Here is a 20,018-nt window from a genome sequence, read left to right on the forward strand (position 1 = left end):
CAGGAGCTGCAACTGTTACTCTGCAAAGCAGTGTGTTTTGCAGCTGATAGATTAATACTAATGTCTTCTCTCTCTCTCTCTCTCACTCTGTATAAATAAAATCCATTTTCCCATCTGATCATTTTTACCATTTGGTTAGATAGGTGAGATTTTATTCTGCTTTTAAGAATTTTCTTTTCAGTCACAGATGGAGCAAAGCAGAGTAAATGGGCAGTGCTTTGAGAAAAAGACTCTGAAAGACAAGGGGTGATGATGGAAGGAAGCTTTAGAAACAACATGTGATTGGAGCCTTCAAACCCACATAGCTGACTCAGGTCCAGCTGACTCAGACTATTTCTGTATGTTTGCGGGAATCAAACACAGCCTGACATAACCCCCTACACGGGTTTTGGGACTTGTGGATTCTTATTGTGTTTGACTCCCACTTCCATACATCATGTCTTCCACACTCCCCATTATGTCCCCTGAGGACTGCCGGGCAGTCTCTCAAGATTTGGTCCTATATTTCCAGGTTCTCTTAAAATTTACATATTTCTCCTTTCAGTAAACTTTCCTAAAATCTTTTCTTCATCAGATTGCAATTTATTTTTCTAATTGAACATTTATAGGCACTAAAAGAAATCTGTAAAAAATCCTGAACAGGCTGGCTGAAAGCTGGATGACTGGAAGCTGATATATAGATTGGACAACATGATTTTTAAATGGTTTTAATGGTCACTCCACTTTTATAGAGGAGAACGAGAGATGCAGTATCTCAAGTTACACAACATGAAGCTTTGGTAACACAATTCCCATTCATAAATACACTAAGGATATCAGTTTCAATATGCCAACTCCCAAATTCCAATAACAATGGGATTTTAAATATAAGAAGAAACCCGCAGAAATCTGATTTATAAACTCCAGACTCTGAAAATACCTCAAAATTATTTTGAGTTCTCAACAATCAGTCTTCAGTTTGGTAAGTAGGCAGTGTAAAAAATGACACAACAGACCCTGTGTGTGTTAAGGTTTCTATTAAATTTCAAGAGACAAAACATAGGAATATCAACAGCTACACACAACATAAACTGTAATTCATACAGTGGGTGATCCAGTATACTGAAGACTCAACCGTCAATTATCTCACTGGATAAAACAGCATACGGCTAGGCTAAAATGTAGCACTGAAGTGTAAACTACTTGGATTTGATATTAGCAGTTCTACTGTTGTCTTATATAAGAAGCAGAGGGGCATAATTGGCAATATAGTACAATCAGTTCACTACAATAGGAGTGATTAAAGTTTGTGTAATCTAAACCTGAAAGGAACAATCACAGGTTGGCTAGCATCATACTTATATAACTTTCAAATGCCTTTAGTTTCATGTGGGAAAGGTAACAACTGATTATCTGCTTTACTTAAAATGTAAAAGTTCCCAAAGTACTTCTCACATTACTCCTAGTTATGTGACTTCTGAACATGCCCAAATAAATCTGTTAGTCTTTAAGGTGTCACTGGACTCTTTGTTGTTTTCCTAAAATAGAGTTCACAAAGAGCAACTTGATCGCGTGTTACTGAAATTCAAGCTGTTAATAAGAAGCTGACCTGGGTTTCAGCATACTGGTCTGCCAAGCATAGGGAGGGTGTTGTCGGACAAGGAACATCTGTAGCACTCTCAACTTTAAATTACCTTAATGAAAAGGCGCAGCATGCAAACACAAGAGGCCATATTATGCTCTCAGCCAGACTGCTGCACTGTAACTAAGATAATTTGGGACAAAATTTTTGCATTGCCTTGATGGTGAAGTGAACCTTTCAAGCACATTTCTAAAAGCAACAGAATAAATATTTATTATCCGTTTACATCTTTGCACCAAAATCTCACACTAAGTTCACATTAGTCGTTTAATATTATTGAATGAGTGTTACCATTTTCTTTATGAGGCATCACCAGGATTTGCTAGCCAAGATGAAAATTAACTCCTTTTCAGGGCATCTGTGTCTTGCTATAGATGTGCTTCTACAGTGGTCATTAAAGGCTCAGTAAGTGATTGGGGGGGAGCATGCAAACTATGACACACTTAGGGTATGTCTACACATCAATTAAAAACTCACAGTTGCCCCATGCCAGCTGACTCGGGCTCTCGGGGCTCAGGGTTAGAAGTGGTTTAACTGAGATGCAGAAGTTTGGGCTTGGGCTGCAGCCTGAGACTTGGAACCTTCCCACCTTGCAGAGTCCTAGAACCCAGGCTTCACCCTGACCCAAATGTCTACAACTACAATTAAACAGTTCATTAGCTTGAGCCCTTTTAGCCTGAGTCAGCTGGCACAGGCCAGCCACGGGTTTGTAATTGCTGTGTAGACATACCTATAGTGAATTAAGCATGCTCCCTTCAAGCATGGCTGGCTACCTCTGCTGGCCTGACACATTAAGAGTGAGCATGATTATTTCACTACTCACTTTCTGGCAAGGTGTTTCTGGCAGGAGCATCTTGTTATCAGGGGTGTATAGGGTCTGTAATTCTGGTTGGACCTTACACAGGCCCTTCAGGGGAACTCCTTATATAACTCATGACTATGATCCAGACATAAATGCACAGTAAGCTAATTTAAATACTTCTATTAACATAGTGCCTATTTCTTTTACTTTTTTTTTTATAAAAGAGTATCACATTAGAACTATATTTGAGGCAAGCACTGTGTAGTAAATGTATGTCATATTTATCACACTTGGGTTTTATGTGTACTGAGAAACATACATCCTCCAGAAAATAAAATGCCATTTGGAAAACAAAGAGGCATTTTGTTAACTGTAGGTTCATATTATTTACTAACCACAAAAGTTAAGAAGAAGAATATAAACTGAGTGAAATGTATAGGTTCGAACATGAGCAGCTATAGGCCCAACCACTTATCAAATTCTGACTCTTCTAGTATTCACATCTATCCTTGAGTTCTTACATTTCATCTTGGCAGCTATGGGAGTGTCACAAACTAATATTCTTGTAAATTTGATCCATCTCCTCCAGTCTATAAATATAACTAGTAAAATACCAAGAGCATAACTGAGTAGGTCACGGGAACAGAGTATGGAACAGCTGAATGGGGGAGCAAATAACAAGGTGCTATATGTGACACAGCAGGGTGGATTCTCCGGCACTCTAGTGAAGTGGACTGGAAATATTCACAGTTTTTATTAACTAACTATGAAAGTGACTAATTCAATCAGTATAGTACCTCCCCATGTTACTTATTTTGATATGAAACTCCCCACCTGAGGAGGTGTTGAGTTGGGTATTTTAGGATAAGGGGCACATTTGGTAGATGTTTCTGCTAAAATGGTCAGCAGTGAAATAGCTAACGATGTCATTGTTTAAATTGTCATCTGTAAGTTTTGTATTTAACTGAGATGAAGGAGCAGTTCACACCTCTCAGAAATATTGTTTCTGGCTCTCTGTAGACTCAGGGAGACATCATTGAATTGCTTAACCTTGAGAATGTAAATGGAGTGTAACTTCAGAGTTTCACAATGGCATGTGTTTACACTATGTAATACATGGTTTTGGGGCCAGGGAACTTGCTATAGAATCATCCCCTCATTGAAGAATTGTATTCTGGAATCTCAGATTTAATTTTACACATAGACAGACAGGCAGACGTGTGACAAGTTCTATGGCCACAGCACCATGGGGCACTAGCAAAGGCCAATAGAACAGTTGGGGTAAAACGCTGTCCAAAGCACAGAAACGGGGTAGAGAATCTATAGGATAAACATAGCAAGGAATGAAAGGGACTTGAAGCATCAAAATGGGTCTGTGATAAAAGATAGTCACCTATTGGCTGAGGACTCAGAGAACCAAAGGTATCTTAGAAGTTTCAGTACCACAGAAATGCAAAGGAAAGTATTAGGGGCGAGCCAGGGATGGGGGCCACCTAATCATGTGGTCAGGACCCCTCCATGGACAGTGTGGAGGGCCATGATTTTTTTTCAGGTGGCCAGGTGGACCTCATTCTCTCACTCTCCTCATCCCTCCTATTCAGGACAGCCAGATAAAGCTCAACCATGTGAGCTTCTTGTGGTATTTGAGCATTTCATATTGCTGCACAGATTGCTCAATATTTTTGTCTTTTCCTTAACAGATTAAAATAGCCTGAGTAGTGTTTAAACTAATTTTGCCTTCTTTTATTTCAAATAGCCCCTATATAACTCCTGTGCTAGTTTGTTTCACCACAAAGTTCAGTTAAGTTCAATTACAATTGCTAGGAATCACTGTGAACAGAAGAAGAAACTAAGCAGCAAAAATGCTAGAGTTTCCAGTGCTGCATGCAAAACTCTCAACTGTTCCTCAAGTTTCAGCTACAACAGGTAGCAATAAAACAACAGCTACCGGAAGTCATTAACTGAAAATTCTGCGCTTTGCAGGAGAATACTTAAAACCAGCCAAAGTCCATGTGTAGAAGGAAGTCTTCATAGTATTTTGTTTGAGAGATACCATTTACTTTAAGATATATTTGTTCAGGCACTCAGTGGTCTTTGGCCTTGAACACACAATGAATAGAAAATGTATCAAGCCTGATTTTCGGAAGTGTCAGCAACAATGAAAACTATTTCCATTATAGAATAATAGTATGTTACTTGTATAAGGACTCTATATCTCTATGACTGATATGCTATTAAAATGCTAATAGATAGGTCTGATACACTTGTCAATATTTTTACAGCACTGGCCACCAACCAAAAGCTAAACTGAGTCATATATTTTTCTTACTTGGATCAGATACAATAACTGGCTGAAAGTGACAGAAGAGAGCTTTAGGTGTTTCGCTCAATGCTTGTAGTAAACAGTATTTTTATTTCAAAAACAAAGTATAGGGATTCATTTAAAGAAAGCAAATAGCTGAAAAGACAGAACCAGATAAACTTAAAACAGGGGCTCAGCATCAAATAAATGAGTGCAAATGACAGTCTGCACAATCATGTAATGAGATATAAGAGGAAAAAATAACCTAATGCTAAAAAGAATAGCATGCAGTGTGGCTGGGCAGGAGGGATGGATGTTCTGCATGTGGAGGAGTGTACAAACCTCCTTGTCTCCAGTACTGCTGCTGCAGTATGTTCTAGCTACTTGGGCCTTATTCAGAGCCTTAATTAACAGAATTCAGCAGAGAGTTTCAAGCAATTTCACAGAGCTAGATGCTTCCAAAATAACTCTCAAAATAGTGGCAAGACAGAGGAAACAACCTATTCAGATCAGCTGAGCGATCATCTTGTAAAATAAAACTGAAATTAGGTCAGTCGTGACACTGAAAGATGAGAGAGGAAATGAGAACAGGAAATATTGTTGTAATCCCACAGAAAGCAATATTCCACACTGAAGAAGACATCTGTTGGAGATCCCAGCGTCGTATAACTTACAACATAAAGACTGCCAACATGCCACAGATGTACTCCACAAAAGCTAATGAAAACCACGTGATTGTGCACCTTTTATATGCTGTCAGTTTTTAATCTGTATTTTTAGAGATAATTAAGTAGGTGAACATACCTTGCAGACCACAAGTGGGGAAAAAGCTGGTGAGGGGAATGACAAGGGTGGTTATGGTACACTCATTATCCAATCGGGTGGAAGTTTTAGATGAGTATACAAGGTGCATTTTGGCCCCAAAAGAACAAGTGATAAGTACTGTGCTCCAAACCAGCAAATACAGATGCACATGTCTAACTCTACTTCCTCGAGTAATTCCACTGACACAGACCTACATGCCTAAGTGTTTGTGAAATCAGGGCCCATATTAATGTATATATTGCATAGAATTTATGATATTGTCTCTCCAGAAGTGGGAGGGTTTTGTGTGAGTACTACATATCAAACACTTGAGCCAAGACTTTTCAGTTCTAGATAGATCATGTCATTAGATACTCACACTTAGAAGTTTCAGAGTAACAGCCGTGTTAGTCTGTATCCGCAAAAAGAAGAACAGGAGTACTTGTGGCACCTTAGAGACTAACTAATTTATTAGAGCATAAGCTTTCGTGGACTACAGCCCACTTCTTCGGATGCATATCCGAAGAAGTGGGCTGTAGTCCACGAAAGCTTATGCTCTAATAAATTAGTTAGTCTCTAAGGTGCCACAAGTACTCCTGTTCTTCTTTTCACACTTAGAACTAAGGAAATGTGTTTTTATACTTGTATTAAAATTAAAAATTGGCTTTTATTCTACAATGTATTTGTATTAATTTTTGTAAGGAGAAAATTGATTTTTTTTTCAGTCAAAAATACCTTTCAGCTATATCAAACCTGAGGCTCAACCCAGAATTCAGACTAAATGTTCAGGTCCTGATCCTTAATGTTGTTGTTTGTTTGATATAATACTACTAATATGCTACTGCTACCATTTTGTGCTTCAGTAGTGTTTTTCTCCTAAGGATCTCAGAGCTCAGAACACTTCCCAAGATCTCTGCATAAAGACATAAATATTTAATTTAAACACAATCAGCCTTAATGGGACCTTTCCCATGTGGAAACCTAATGATATGGTACACATACAACTAGACGAGACCAAGAGTTAGAAAGTGTGCTCTAAGGAACAATCCTACAGTGGCTGAGGGGTTGGAGTGGATAATGTAACAGATCTTTTCCAGATCTAATTTCTGTGGTTTTATGTATACAAGGCCTGGAACCCTGCTTCTGATCCCATACCAATTTAACACCAGTGTAATACAATTGACTTCAATGGAATTTCTTCTGATTTATACCTGTGTAAGTGAGAGCAGAATCAGGCTCTAAGAATTTAAGATGGAAAAAGAAGTGATTTTAATGTGAAAAAAACTTCAATATTTTTGTAAAACAACAACTGATTGTGAAGTGAAACTAAAGGCAGTTAGCCCAGCTGTAGCAACCAGGTGAATTAAGTATTTCTCTCCCCACTTATCTCTAATTTTAATTTCAATGGAGCTGTCCCCATACGTTATGCTACCATAAAAATAATTTTAAAATTTACAGTGAAATGATGTTAAGTATCTGCCTTAAACTGACAAATTCAAGGAGATTTAGAGTTAATGCTGCCAACTCTCAATAACTCACTGTTACTGCAGAATATAAAGCAGGCAAAAACCACAATACGAGGCAATTTATATAGAACCAGTTCACAGAGTGTATCAGAAAATCCTTTACATATATTGCAGGATAAACAGGGTTTTATGGACAGATTTAAAGGGAGAGGGTGTGAGTGAGTCAGTGGTTTGGAGAGCAGGGGAGAAAGAAGTGACCCCGACAGTGGAATGCTGTGTGAAGGGATACAGATTAGACTACATGGATTGGAAGAATAGAGTGAGTTTATGGGTCACGGATGGACAACACATTCCCTTATGGCCCCACCATAGTCCTGCAGGTGTGTTGCACTCAGCATCCCCTTGGTCCTTTCACACAATTAACCAGACCAGATTAGTTCAACCCCCTTTGGGAGTCTGGTTTATTTTCTCTCTAGAGGGCCACTCACTTATTTAGCAGCTCAAGTTCATGCTGAATATCGGTCCATGTAAAAGTCTTAGTCAGTTTCCCCCCCGTGTTCAGAAAGCCCCAGTCCTCCTACTGGCAGTAGGTTGTATTTTGGACAATTCCTCTGTCCCTCTCCTTAAGACCGAAGTCCCCTACCTCTCCTCCTTGGAGCTGGAGTTGTACATTAGGCAAGCTGTAGAGCCTCAGACAGCTTCTACTCCAGCAGGCCCTTTTCCCAATCAGTCCTTCCACCCTTAGGCTGGGAGGTTTTTCCAGACAGACTTTCCCCTGCTGCTGTCTGTCCTGCTATGAGGGAGAAGGAAATATATACATGGTCCCCTTACTAAAGCTATTAAAGGGGTGAGAGGGGAACCTTACCCTGCCCACTCTGCAAGACTTCTGATCTCAGGCCTTTAAAGAAACAGTGATGGGAGTTTCTGCCAAACACTTCTTATCCCAGGACCATTTTTTCTTTACCCATATCTCAGTCGTTCGCTCTAGCAGATCTTTCCAAATCTTAAGGGCCATGTCATGTGACAGGGGTGGGTTGATCCCTAGGCACCACTACTCTTAAAGGGGAAATAAAGTGAAAAAGGAAGGATGATGGAGGGCAAAGTGGAATAACAGGAGGACAATTCTGAATTGGATTCAGACATTATGATGGCAGTGCCAAAAGGTCATAGGGATCCATATGGAAAACAATCAAAATGAACACATTAAATGGATTAAAAGCTGGCTGATAGGTCTCAAAGTGTAACTGTGAATGGGGAAACATCGCTGAGTGGGTCTGTTTCTAGTGGGGATCCCACATGTGTCAATTCTTGGCTCTATCTTATTTAACATTTTTTATCAATGACCTGGATGAAAATATACAACCATTACTGATAAATCTGCAGATGACACAAGATTGGAGGAGTGGTAAATGATATAGAGGACAGGTCTCTGATGCAGAGCAATCTGGATGACTTGGTAAGCTGGACACAAGCAAATAATGTGCATTTCAATATTGCCAAATGTAAGGTCATATATCTAGGAACAAAGAATGAAGGCCATTCCTTCCAGGATGGGGGACTCTATCCTGGGAGGGAGTGACTCTGAGAAAGCTTTTGGGTCATGGGGGGTAACCAGATGAATATGAGCTCTGAGTGTGATACTGTGGCCAAAAAAGTAGGAGTAAGGAGGTTATATTACCTTTGTATTTGGCACTGGTGCGACTGCTACTGGAATACTGTGTCCCTTTTTGGTGTCCACAATTCAAAAAATTGGAGAGGGTTCAGAGAAGAGCCACGAATAAAGTATTGGAAAACATGCCTTTAGTGAAAGACTCTAAAAGATATATTCTAGTTTAAGCAGCTATTGGACTTAAACGTGAATTGTCTTATGGCTTGTGTTACACAGAACAGATGATCACAATGGTCCCTTCTAGCCTTAAAAATCTATGAATCATTGGAATGAAACGAGGACCACAGTGACTGGGAATACTTAACTGCAAATACACGAGCCAACAGGGGAAAATAGAGCAAGAGAGAGGCTGCTTTAACTGTACATTGTTATGTGTAGGTCACATGCTATATTTAAAAGTTACCTTTGGCTTAGAGATCCTCAGCATACTTGCTACTGGTTTGCTCAGCACCATCTCAAAATTATGTGCCACAATTTCCTGTTATAACTGTGACTCTCTGTTAAAATTAAGAAACTAATTTGCTTAATAAGAGCATGTCTCAATGTATGATTTTATATTTTCTGAAGAATTTCTTTCATAATATTGATATTATGATAATGTATCAATGTATATTCTGTTAGTCACACAAGAATGTTAGGACAGAATTTTAAATTTCCTTTGTGTGTCTATTGTCAGTCTGACAAAGACTACAGTTCCTCATAAGGCATGTTTATAGTCAATGGAGTTATTTTAGGTTTTTTGGAAGGAAATAAAAGAACAACGTAATTATTATGAAAAACGTGGATTTTTTCAAAACACATTCTGGTACTATGATGATGGAGACCATATAAGCAGGGAGATAGATTTCCTCTCCAAAGAGCTGGCAATATAAAGGTCAGACCCTGCAACTACTCATTCATAGGAGTAATTCAACTGAAGGCAACGGGACTATTAACATTAGAAAGGGATATAGCATTGGGCCTCTATGATAGAAAAGACAAACTCACATAAAGACAAGCTATGGGACAGCAGTGAATGACCTGCATAAGAACTAAAAAGTAAATAAAGGAGCATGTACAGTACCTCCATCGTTATCCATATTATCCCCACACACCATTTCCATGACAACGTTACATCCTGTGCCACTCCATCCCACCTGACACACACAGTGCCATCCATTCTGATCAAGAGTGCATCTCCCATTTCCATAACACAGACCCGGGCAGCCATCTAGAGAAGAAAATGTAAAGAGCAAGGCTTCATGCAGGAGTTTCTTTCAAATTATAAATTGTTACAGAACGTTCATTAAAATTACTTAACAATATTTGCTACTTTTATATGATATCACAGTTGGTCTACTTTGGACATTCTTGGACAAATATTCAACTCTGCTTGCCTAGAAAAGCATGCCTAAGTTATAATGGCTTATTTTTTGGTGCCTAAAATCTTGTGGATGCAAAAACTCAGATGTGGGTGCACTAATAGTATGTGCACACCAAACTGAGTAATCAGAAGTCTAAATAGCTGCTTTGCACATACAAATAACTTCTATCTATCTTGGTTTTCATACCTAGTATCAATCATGTGCTCATGACAGAGTTTCTATATGAAACTTTGACACAAAAGATGAGTTTACAAAATGTAGGCAAGTAATTTTAGGTGAGCGAATCTGGAAGCAGCAGATACTGTAGGTGTGGAAACCCACACAAACCGAGCAGGGCTAGGGAAGCCTTTTCTGATTCATTCTGAAGTACTTTCCTAGGGAAGGAAAATGGGGGTGGGGGGTGACGTTGCAGTCAATATGGTTTTATAAAAATATGCTGATGAGTGAATATAATGTAACTGGAATATGCTTCATGCAAAAGATCTCTTGTAAGGTATCATTACAAAGCTTATAATCTACTGAGTGTGATCATCCTTTTTGTATAAATGTACCACTCTTGTATCTAAAACTAGAAATATGAAATATAACTCGGAGGGCCTATTGTAATTATGCAAAGTGTGGGCCATTAATTGTGGTTTGGAATCTTGATGACTCCCATTAACCAGGACAATTGTCTGCAGATGACACTGCTTTACCTGCAAGTCTTCCTCTATACATGTGTGCTGGCAAGTGGGCAATGAAGTCTTGCAGTGACATGTGATCATGTCACCTGAACTGGAATCCATCTTTAACCTGGTGTCTTTCCATTGAGAAGGAAGGGGTGGGAACCAGAGAGGGACAAAGGATTCCTGCCTTATGCAAAAGAAATATAAAGGAATGGAAGAGAACAAAGCAGGAAGACCATTATGAAGAATTCCCTAGCTACCACCTGAGCTGGAACAAGAGCTGTACCAGGGGAAAGAATTGTGCCCAGGCCTGGAAGGTGTCCAGTCTGAGGAAAAAACTTACTAAAGCATCTCTGAGGGTGAGATTATCTGTATTCAGTTTGATTAGACATAGATTTGCACATTTTATTTTATTTTGCTCAGTGATTTACTTTGTTCTGTCTGTTACTACTTGGAACCACTTAAATCCTACTTTCTGTATTTAATAAAATCACTTTTTACTTATTAATTAACTCAGAGTATGTATTAATACCTGGGGGAGCAAACAACTGTGCATATCTCTCTATCAGTGTTATAGAGGGCGAACAATTTATGAGTTTATCTTGCATGAGCTTTATACAGGGTAAAACGGAGTTATTTGGGTTTAGACTCCATTGGGAGTTGGGCATCTGGGTGTTAAAGACAAGAACACTTCTGTTAGCTGCTTTCAGGTAAACCTGCAGCTTTTGGGGCAAGTAATTCAGACCCTGGGTCTTTGTTGGAGCAGACGGGAGCGTCTGGCTCAGCAAGACAGGGTGGTGTGTTCCCGAGCGGGCAGGGAAAGCAGGAGCAGAGGTAGTCTTGGCACATCAGGTGGCAGCTCCCCAGGGGGGTTCTGTGATCCAACCCGTCACAGGGGGGTTTCATTGTAATGCCCCCTCCCACTTCCTTACAACTCTGTATCCAGTTCAAATAAGACAAACACTTGCCCTTTGGTGGCTGTAGGAAATGTTTTGGTTCCTTTCTGTAAATTATGAAACTAGATCTAAAAATGGATCAATTGCATCATCCCCAGGGTTTGCAAACTCTGAATTAACAGTAATTTTGGCATTTTCAACTAGGTTCCTTGCTCAGTATGACAGATAGATAATCTCTTGGATGTGCCCACTTATGTCCATCTGCTTGTATAGTTTGGTGCCAGTACAGATTTTTGTCAGATCTTTACCTTATCACACAGGGAGCCAAAGGACAATGGATGGAGCTTAGCAATCAATTTAACACTACAAGTGTCATCCCTTTATAAACGAGTGCTTTCTCTTTGCCAGAACGGACTCACAGGAATTCAATGCCTCTCTATATCTGAAAGTGCATGTTGACACTTCTGCAAAAGGAAAAGATTTGATTCCAAGAGGAAAGGAAGACTCAGTCTGCAGGGGTTTCTGGCAGCCACTAAAGAAGATATTGCAAAAGGTGTTTGGAACTGCCAGTCAAAGAGACAGAGCCTAAATACCAGTGGTCCACCTAGAGACACAAAATGGATGAGGTAATACCTTTTATTGGACCAACTTCTGTAGTGGTCCATCTAGTCCAGTATTCTGGCTCAGAGTGGCCAGTATCATGTGCTTCAGAGAAAGGTGCATTACAGAACAGCTTGCACACAGAGAACATTTTTTCCTAACTCCCAAAAGTCAGAGGGTGGTTTCTTTCCAGGATCCTTGTGTTTTGCTTTTTTAATCCTTACTTTTATAGCTCTGGATAGTGCTTGTTATCCACATAAATTATACGTCACACCATGGCTCCAAGATCTGCATCAACTGCCTATTGCTCTCCTGGTAGAGTTTAAATTGTTACTTACGACTTACAATGCCTTTGATTTCCTAGCCTCTGCCTACCTGAAGGATCACCTCTCCCCCCAAGACATACTGCCATAGTTGCCATCAGCAGGAATGCCTGAGCTATATTCCCCCCTCATTATAAAATAGAGAGGGTCTGCTGGTAAGGTGTTGTCTATAAGGGCCCTGGGACTCTAGAACTTGTTCCTTGTTGGTCTGAAATAGCTTGATCTTGACGATCTTCCAGTACACTGTCAAAGCCATTCATTTCATAGATTTTTTTTTTTGGAAAGTTGAGGGTATGTTCCTGTGGAGATTAAAGGGGCTGTTTTTCTGTTTTGATTTATTGGCCAGCTGAGTTCATTCATTATTGGTATATTTAATGATTATATTTTGCTGTGGGTGGTTGTCCTTTATGAATGTAAATCTAATAATTCTCAGGTAACCTAGGGCTTTTTGTATGGTCATTTTTTATTGTTATTTAATTCTGAAGAGATAAAATAATAAATACATAAATAAGTGTCCAATCCTTTTTGGAATCCTGCTTCGTCTGATATCTCTGCTGAGAGCCATCTTCCCAGGAGACAGCGTGATTTCTTACACAACAGTGTGGCTAGGACTGAGAGATTGCTTCCAAACCATGAAAGACAGACATGTAGGGCCAGAAACAAGCCATAGGCCCTGCAGAGCAAATTCATGTCAAAGGACATGCACAGGGTGCAAATCAACACAGAATTTAGCTCTTTGGGTCTGGAATGGTTTAATAAAGTATTTCATCTCTAGCCTAGATAGAGTTTTCTGCCAAAGGGCAAACACACAAATTGCTCAAAGCAGCAACTAACGTGGGTGTGGGGTAGAGGAAATATTTATAAATCCCTCTGATAACTCAAAACCTCACACAGTATTGTACAATGCCATATTTTAAAACATGCGTGGTTTTACATTTCTCCCCCACCTCCAAAGTCTTAGAGAAGCATATTTCCTTCACAAATGAAACCTACTCTCTAGCTGCAGATGATAAAAATATGGAAATGTTGTTCTAATAGAAGGAAGGTTTGACACAAATTATTCCGGTAATACCAAGTACTCAGTGCTGTCATCACTCCGTGAATGGAAACCATGAGCAGAAATCTGACTCGTCTCACGTAGCATATTACATATATATGGAAATTGGTAACCAAATGCGAAAGCAACATTCCAGTCATGCTTACTTTAGACACCTCAGCTTCTGATGAAATATTGGGACAATATAAAGAGCTAAGAATGCAGAATGTACTGATATTTTGTTAGACAAACTACACTTCTCTGTAAATATATACCTACCTATCCAGTCATCCATTTGATTTATCCTGAATAAATATTGTATCTTAACAGTACAGGAAGTAGGAGGCTCAAAAGGGAACAAGTCACACAAATACCCCCATTCCCAACACTTTTGTATCCTTTCATTATTCCATTGCAATGCTGATATGAAAAGCTTACCTCGCACAGCATCTAAGTAGTGAGCTTAAAAAAGAAAAAACAAAACTGTGATAGATTGAATTTCTGCACCAGAATGAAAACAAAGAAACCATTTGCTAATAGTTTACCATACTTCGGTTAAGATAAAGTGCCTCTCTCTTATTGCAAATCAGGTCTATTCTTACGACTTCGAATAAAACAAATAGCTGATTTTGTTATCCAGGATGTCAGAAAGGACTCATATAGCAATAAACAATAATTGGAGCTACGTGTGTTCTTCAGTTATTGTTCTTTAATATTATGGGTACTACCATGTGTAATGCAAGCTGTGCCTTCTACTTAATTCAGTCATTGCTTAGTTATCTTCCTTTTAAAACCAAAACCAAATCTCTTGAACAAAATAATTTTTACTAACAATAAAGAAAATTCTCTTTATTTTTTTATCAATTTTACTCCCTATAAGCAGGTATTATAAGGTAATTGAATCACTGGCTATAGAATTTTGCCATTTAATTAAATGAGGAAGAGCCAAATTTTCATAATACAGAAAAGAAAAAAGATAGGCACTGTATTTGCAAAGCATGAAAGTCTGGACTACCTACCTCTCAAAATTAGGTATCCTGGTCTCTTACATGCAATTAAAATGTTTAAGAATAAGAATGCTCTGGGAAAACAGTAATGACATTTTGGCAAGAAACACTATTAAGCTTTGTAAAAATGTGTCACATTTTATTAAAATATAACAATTAACATTTGTACAGCTGAATAATGACTTCTGAAAAGAGTCATAAGCTTTAACTTATTAACAATATTGTGGTAGTCGGCTGCTGTAAAACCATCTCTTGTGACAAGCAAAATAGTTAAATGCTCTGATGTGAAGGCAGCAGATTTAGACTTATTTAAGCTGCCTGCTAGTTTCATCCCCTACAACCTCTATTAATAATTTTTAAGTATTTTTTATGATTCTCAGTACCTATAGGAATGTAGCTCAGATGTGCATTAGAATGTAACCTATATATATATATATATCTTTGATTTGATATTTCCAACTATTATGTCAGTAATGCTGCATGTAAAGCAAAAGCTGCATTGACCACACACTGTGGGACAAATACAGATCTGGTGTAAGTGTGTGCCAGTCCATCAAAGTCAGTGGAGAGGCATCTCTGTACTCCAGGCCTGAATTTGGCTCTCTAATTTTTCCAAGGGCTCTTCAAGTTGGTGGCAGATCTTCCTATTAGCTAATCAGCCTTTTAGAAAAAACCAACATAAAAATCTTACCAATGGTGCAATGATCCCCTTCCCATCCAGGGCTGCACTCACACTTCCCATCTTTGCACTGGCCATGTTCAGCACAGTGAGAGTGGCATGTACGTTCCTCACAGCTTGGTCCTACCCAGCCTTCTTCACATTGGCATATTCCTCTTGAACAAACACCATGGCTACCACAGTCCATAGTGCATAATTCTATATGGGATTCAAAGAATACATACTTTTAGATGGTAATTTTATGTTTTGTTATGGACTATGCATTGATAAGGCATACAGACATCCGTCATCAAGAGTGATTGAATGCAGGACTTTTATCATGAAATACAGGCTGCAACCACATGAACTACTCCTCCTTTAGCAGCAGGTAAGTAGCAAGCCTTATATCTGTTAGGGCCAGCCACTAATTGCATGCCATAGGGCCCTGCTCCAAAGCCCACTGAAACCAATAATAAGACTTCCATTTACTTGGGTGCATTTTGGATCAGGCCCTAAGCCAGTGTATCACACATCCATCCCTGATTCTGATAGGTGTTTTCAGAAATCTAGGACAGTTTTTATTTAAACAGTTCTCAAAGTACAGGGTCCAGGTGGATTGAGTTAAAAGACAAAGTGTGACTAATCTATTACAGCAAAGTGATCACACAGATATTAATCAGTTTGGTAGTGGCCTTCACTTATGGCAATAAAAGCCAACGAGCTAATACACAGAAAGAAAATAACATATGTTAAACAGCAAGCAACCCACAGCCCTGGAAAAATTCAATATTACCAACATATAGGCCCCTCATCACAGGAATACGTCCCAAATTCTGTAATGGTTTTCAAGGTCTGTTTAAAAAGCTTTACTCTTGCCCATCAATGGCTGGCTGGTCAAACTATAAAAACTATTCCATGGTGACAAGATCAGTTCTTGCAAGTCATTTCTATTCACAGTAAATTTTTCTGCATTGATGGGACCCTAGTGAAATTCCATTCATAGTGAAGGAGAATTAAAAGTCCTGAATTGTTTCAATAAATCACAACATGCCAATTGCAATTCTACCTCCACTTAGAGTGAAGTCGTTCTGTGAAAAGAATGGTTTCATTATAAGAGGGCTCAATGTAGTTTAAATTTATTTAAAATAATTAGTGTCAGCAGACAGAATTTGCTTGTTATTCTGCAATTAACCTGCCAGAAGAATGTTTCCTCCTCCTTCTCAGAAGCTAGTTGATAGCACTGTAAGTATAAGCCAAAATAACCATGTCTGTTCTGATTTAAAACGTGATTTAAAAATGTAACATACCAAATGGTGGAAAGATTTTCCCCTGACAGGTTTTAAAGAATGATAATTTCTTACTCTGAACTATTATATATAAACACTCCCCCTTGAATGTCTGTAATGACAAAAAGTGACATTCTATAGGATTTTTTTTAAAAGTACATATTTAAATTCCTTATCAATTTCAATCTTTCAACAGAAATAAAAAAGTAATGAAAACCAAACCATGCAATAACATTACAGATGTTGACAGCTGTGTGATTTACAACATATGTATAGGAATGTCATTTTTAATGTTTCAGGGTCATGAATAGTTTTATTCAGCAGTACCTTTTAAAAACAATCTCTGTGTGTGTGTGTATAACCAGTATAACAAGCCCAGGCTCTGTGTGTTCTCTCTGTTTCCCTCTTCTCCCATACCAGCAGCTCTGAGTACTCCCATTGCCTGCCTCCCTCCATTCCAACAACCCGCATTCTGCCCCCCATGCCAGGGGTTCTGTGTGCCCCCTCATTCTCCTCTAATCCTCGTGCCCCTAATCAGATGCCAGTGGCACCATGTATCCCCCATATCCGTTTCAAGTTTTCAGATTTTCACCAAATTCAATGGGGTTCTGGGCACTGATGCCTAGAATATTTCCTGACATTTTGGAACAGATCAGATGCAGAGTTCACAAGTTATTGCATTGCACTGCACTGAGACAGAGAAATGCCATCAAATTGAGTGTAGGGCCTCACTTTGCTCAGTCAAAAGGACAACCGTTCTAGAACAGTGATCTCTTCATATATCTTCAGAAGTCAAAGGAAAATTTGAAAACAATTCCTGCCATGAACTAATGAGGGCAATGACTGCGCTGGAGGACGGACATTGTTTTCCTTTGAAAGCGAATTGTGAACTTCAACATTTCTCTGATAATAAGGCTGCAAAGCAGAGAAGATACTTCGTTCAGTTGTCTCTTCTTGCTCAACCACTTGACACATCAGCACTCTGTGGGCAGAGTCTGAACTCTCAGGTTTCCATCATTATTTCAATTATTTAATATTAAGCTCCTAAAAATGTGGTTTAAGACGACACTAGAGATGGATTCTTCAGGCTGGGAGATCCAAGCACAGTTCTCATGATTGTCCATAGATTTCTGTTCTCAAGCAAGGCACCAGAAATCAAATCTAATGACCATCCTAACTACAGCAAAGTAGCACAAGCACAGAGAAGATTTCAGTTTAAAACCAGTAGCTCGCCTAATAAATATGACTAAGCATGCACTTTCAGTTCAAGCTACCTTGTTTTGAATATCCAAACACATAAACTCTTTAGTTCCTCCTGGAGAAAAACATGCATAAAATCCCTCAAACTGGGAGAAACACTAGCTGACTGAATTTCTGTTTGTCCTGGTAGACCATGTTCGCATAGGAGGTTAAACAAAAGAATACTCCACAGTGGATGGTGCTGAGATACTACAGTGATGAGCAGAATATAAAACCCCAAAATAGGTAGATGGTCCCAGACAATTCTGTCCATAAATGTCACATCATAAAAAAGCCAAAAGATCATGTAATTGTGATACTGGACCCTTTGTTAAATTATGTCTGTTCTTCCTTCCACAACAACAGATGCTTTAAGGACTCAGAACCACCCCAGATGAGCAATGCTCTAGGAACCAGAGCAGCCATGCAAAATATCCTGGATTTAACTGAGCCTGATAGGCAAGTGTCAGCTACTATGGCTCCGCGAAAACACGATTATAAATTGAAATGAGAAGAAGCCAACCAGAGAGGTAAATTAGGAAAAAACTGCATTTCCTTCCACTCCATTGCTCCTTAAAATGCATAATAAACTACTATAATTTAAAAAAAAATCCTCTTTGGATTCAAAACGTGAATTCTATGGGCAATATCCCACCAGCCTGAGGCTTTGTGTATTATATTCCATTGTCAATCACTTATACCACCTATAGGGTAACACACTATATTTGTGAAGCTCCTTCTCTACATAGAAGAGTTTAGGCTTGTCACTTTACATAATGGATCCACTAATGAAATTTCCTGCACCTCCTTGTCACATCTCTACATCTTCTCTGTGTGCTGTTCTTCTGCATGGCTTGCCTTACTGCACAGAAGAAAAATGGTTCAGCTGTACTTGGACTTTCTATAACTGTGCAGGTGTGTGGGGGATCCTCGGTGTAAATTTTCTGATCTCCATTGAAGTTAATTGAGCCACTACAATTACACAAACTGAGGATCTGGCCCAGGGTTTTTATCTGCACTGCACCAGTTTATAACTGAAACAAGATCTTTGCAACCATAAGAGCTAAGGACTTCGTTTTGTTATTAAATAAAACCTTAGGTTCTGCAGAAACTGACAGGACTTCTAGCAATGTGTTGGAAGAGTGCTGGGAACTGCCTCAAACCAGTGACCGTTCGTGACTTTTTTGACAGGTGAGGCACAGATCACAAAAGAGTTATTTCCACTCCCACACAGTGTATAATTTAGTGGTTATTAAAAGGTTAGTTTATTTCTAGTGATAAGCAACAGGCGGATGTGGGAACAGGTGCTGCTACTCCCTTTGCTACTCAGAGGTGACAAAGCACAAGGTGCTCTCAGGGCTCGGTGGTGGTTCATTGTCCACATGCACAGGGTCCACCCCCAGGGAAGGGGCCCGGAAAGTGCAGGCCCCATTCCTGCCCTCTGCAGGCCAGCCTTAACTTCTACAATCCTTCCATGGCCTCACCAAGCACTGGTTACCACAGTAATACCCTTATAAAGTGACTCCTGGGCATGGTAAATTGCCATGGTAGCAAGATAGCTTCATGAGGCACAATTATCTATATCAAGATTTGAGCCTCATGCATCAAGCACTACATTCTTCGAACTTTCTTACATTGCATTTCGCTACTGGAGAGAAAGAGCTGTGACATTTAAATCCAATCACAGTTTGTCCTCAAATCTGTATCTATTCAGCAATTAAATAACATAGAATAGGCAAAATGTATTTTGTAGCTGTTGGGAATTCTTGGTTAAGTTGTGTCTCACTTGCCTCAGCTGATGAGTGCCTCTGGCTCAAACTGACCCCTGCTTACAGGCTTTTATGAGATATAGTCTTATGTAGATCACATCTAGCATTCAGACTCCTCAGCCTTCCACCAACTAAAGAGCAAGCGACGTCTAAAAAACCATGTTCAACTGAAGCAGTTAGGAATCTTTACTGACATGTCCTTAATTCTGAATGTTCATTAATTTTGTTAGAAGACATCATATACAGTCTGAAGCATTATTGGTGGATATTCTTGAAAAGGAGACAAATATATTGATCATTCTGGGGCTAATCTAAAAAGCATTAAAATTCACTTCATATTCTTTATTTTAATTATCTAAGTCAACAATGAGTTCTCTTAACTGTGTTTTATAAGAAGTTTCTAACTGCATCATAGGAAAAAGAAAATTAAAGCTAAATATTTTATAGTTTCTAATGATAAGATTTCTATGTTATTTCAACACACTTCAGGAATAACTCAGCTAGAACATTA

At 39.0% G+C, this 20,018-nt stretch overlaps 1 protein-coding gene across 5 annotated transcripts in view; it reads right to left on the reverse strand.

Annotated features, from left to right (window-relative positions):
• TENM1 (teneurin transmembrane protein 1) overlaps window positions 1-20,018 on the reverse strand; it is a 502,103-nt gene that overhangs the window by 124,675 nt on the left and 357,410 nt on the right. For 3 of the 5 annotated variants that reach the window (XM_054040280.1, XM_054040278.1, XM_054040277.1), the window contains 3 exons: window positions 15,247-15,432; window positions 13,987-14,010; window positions 9,728-9,874 (listed from right to left, as the gene is read on the reverse strand). In XM_054040280.1, the coding sequence (XP_053896255.1) occupies window positions 9,728-9,874; window positions 13,987-14,010; window positions 15,247-15,432 (357 nt within the window). The remainder of the gene's footprint in view (window positions 1-9,727; window positions 9,875-13,986; window positions 14,011-15,246; window positions 15,433-20,018) is intronic. The other 2 variants (XM_054040281.1, XM_054040279.1) reach the window with 1 other exon arrangement.

This window comes from Malaclemys terrapin, chromosome 9 (genome assembly GCF_027887155.1).
Source record: "Malaclemys terrapin pileata isolate rMalTer1 chromosome 9, rMalTer1.hap1, whole genome shotgun sequence".
Classification (NCBI taxonomy): Eukaryota; Metazoa; Chordata; order Testudines; family Emydidae; genus Malaclemys; species Malaclemys terrapin.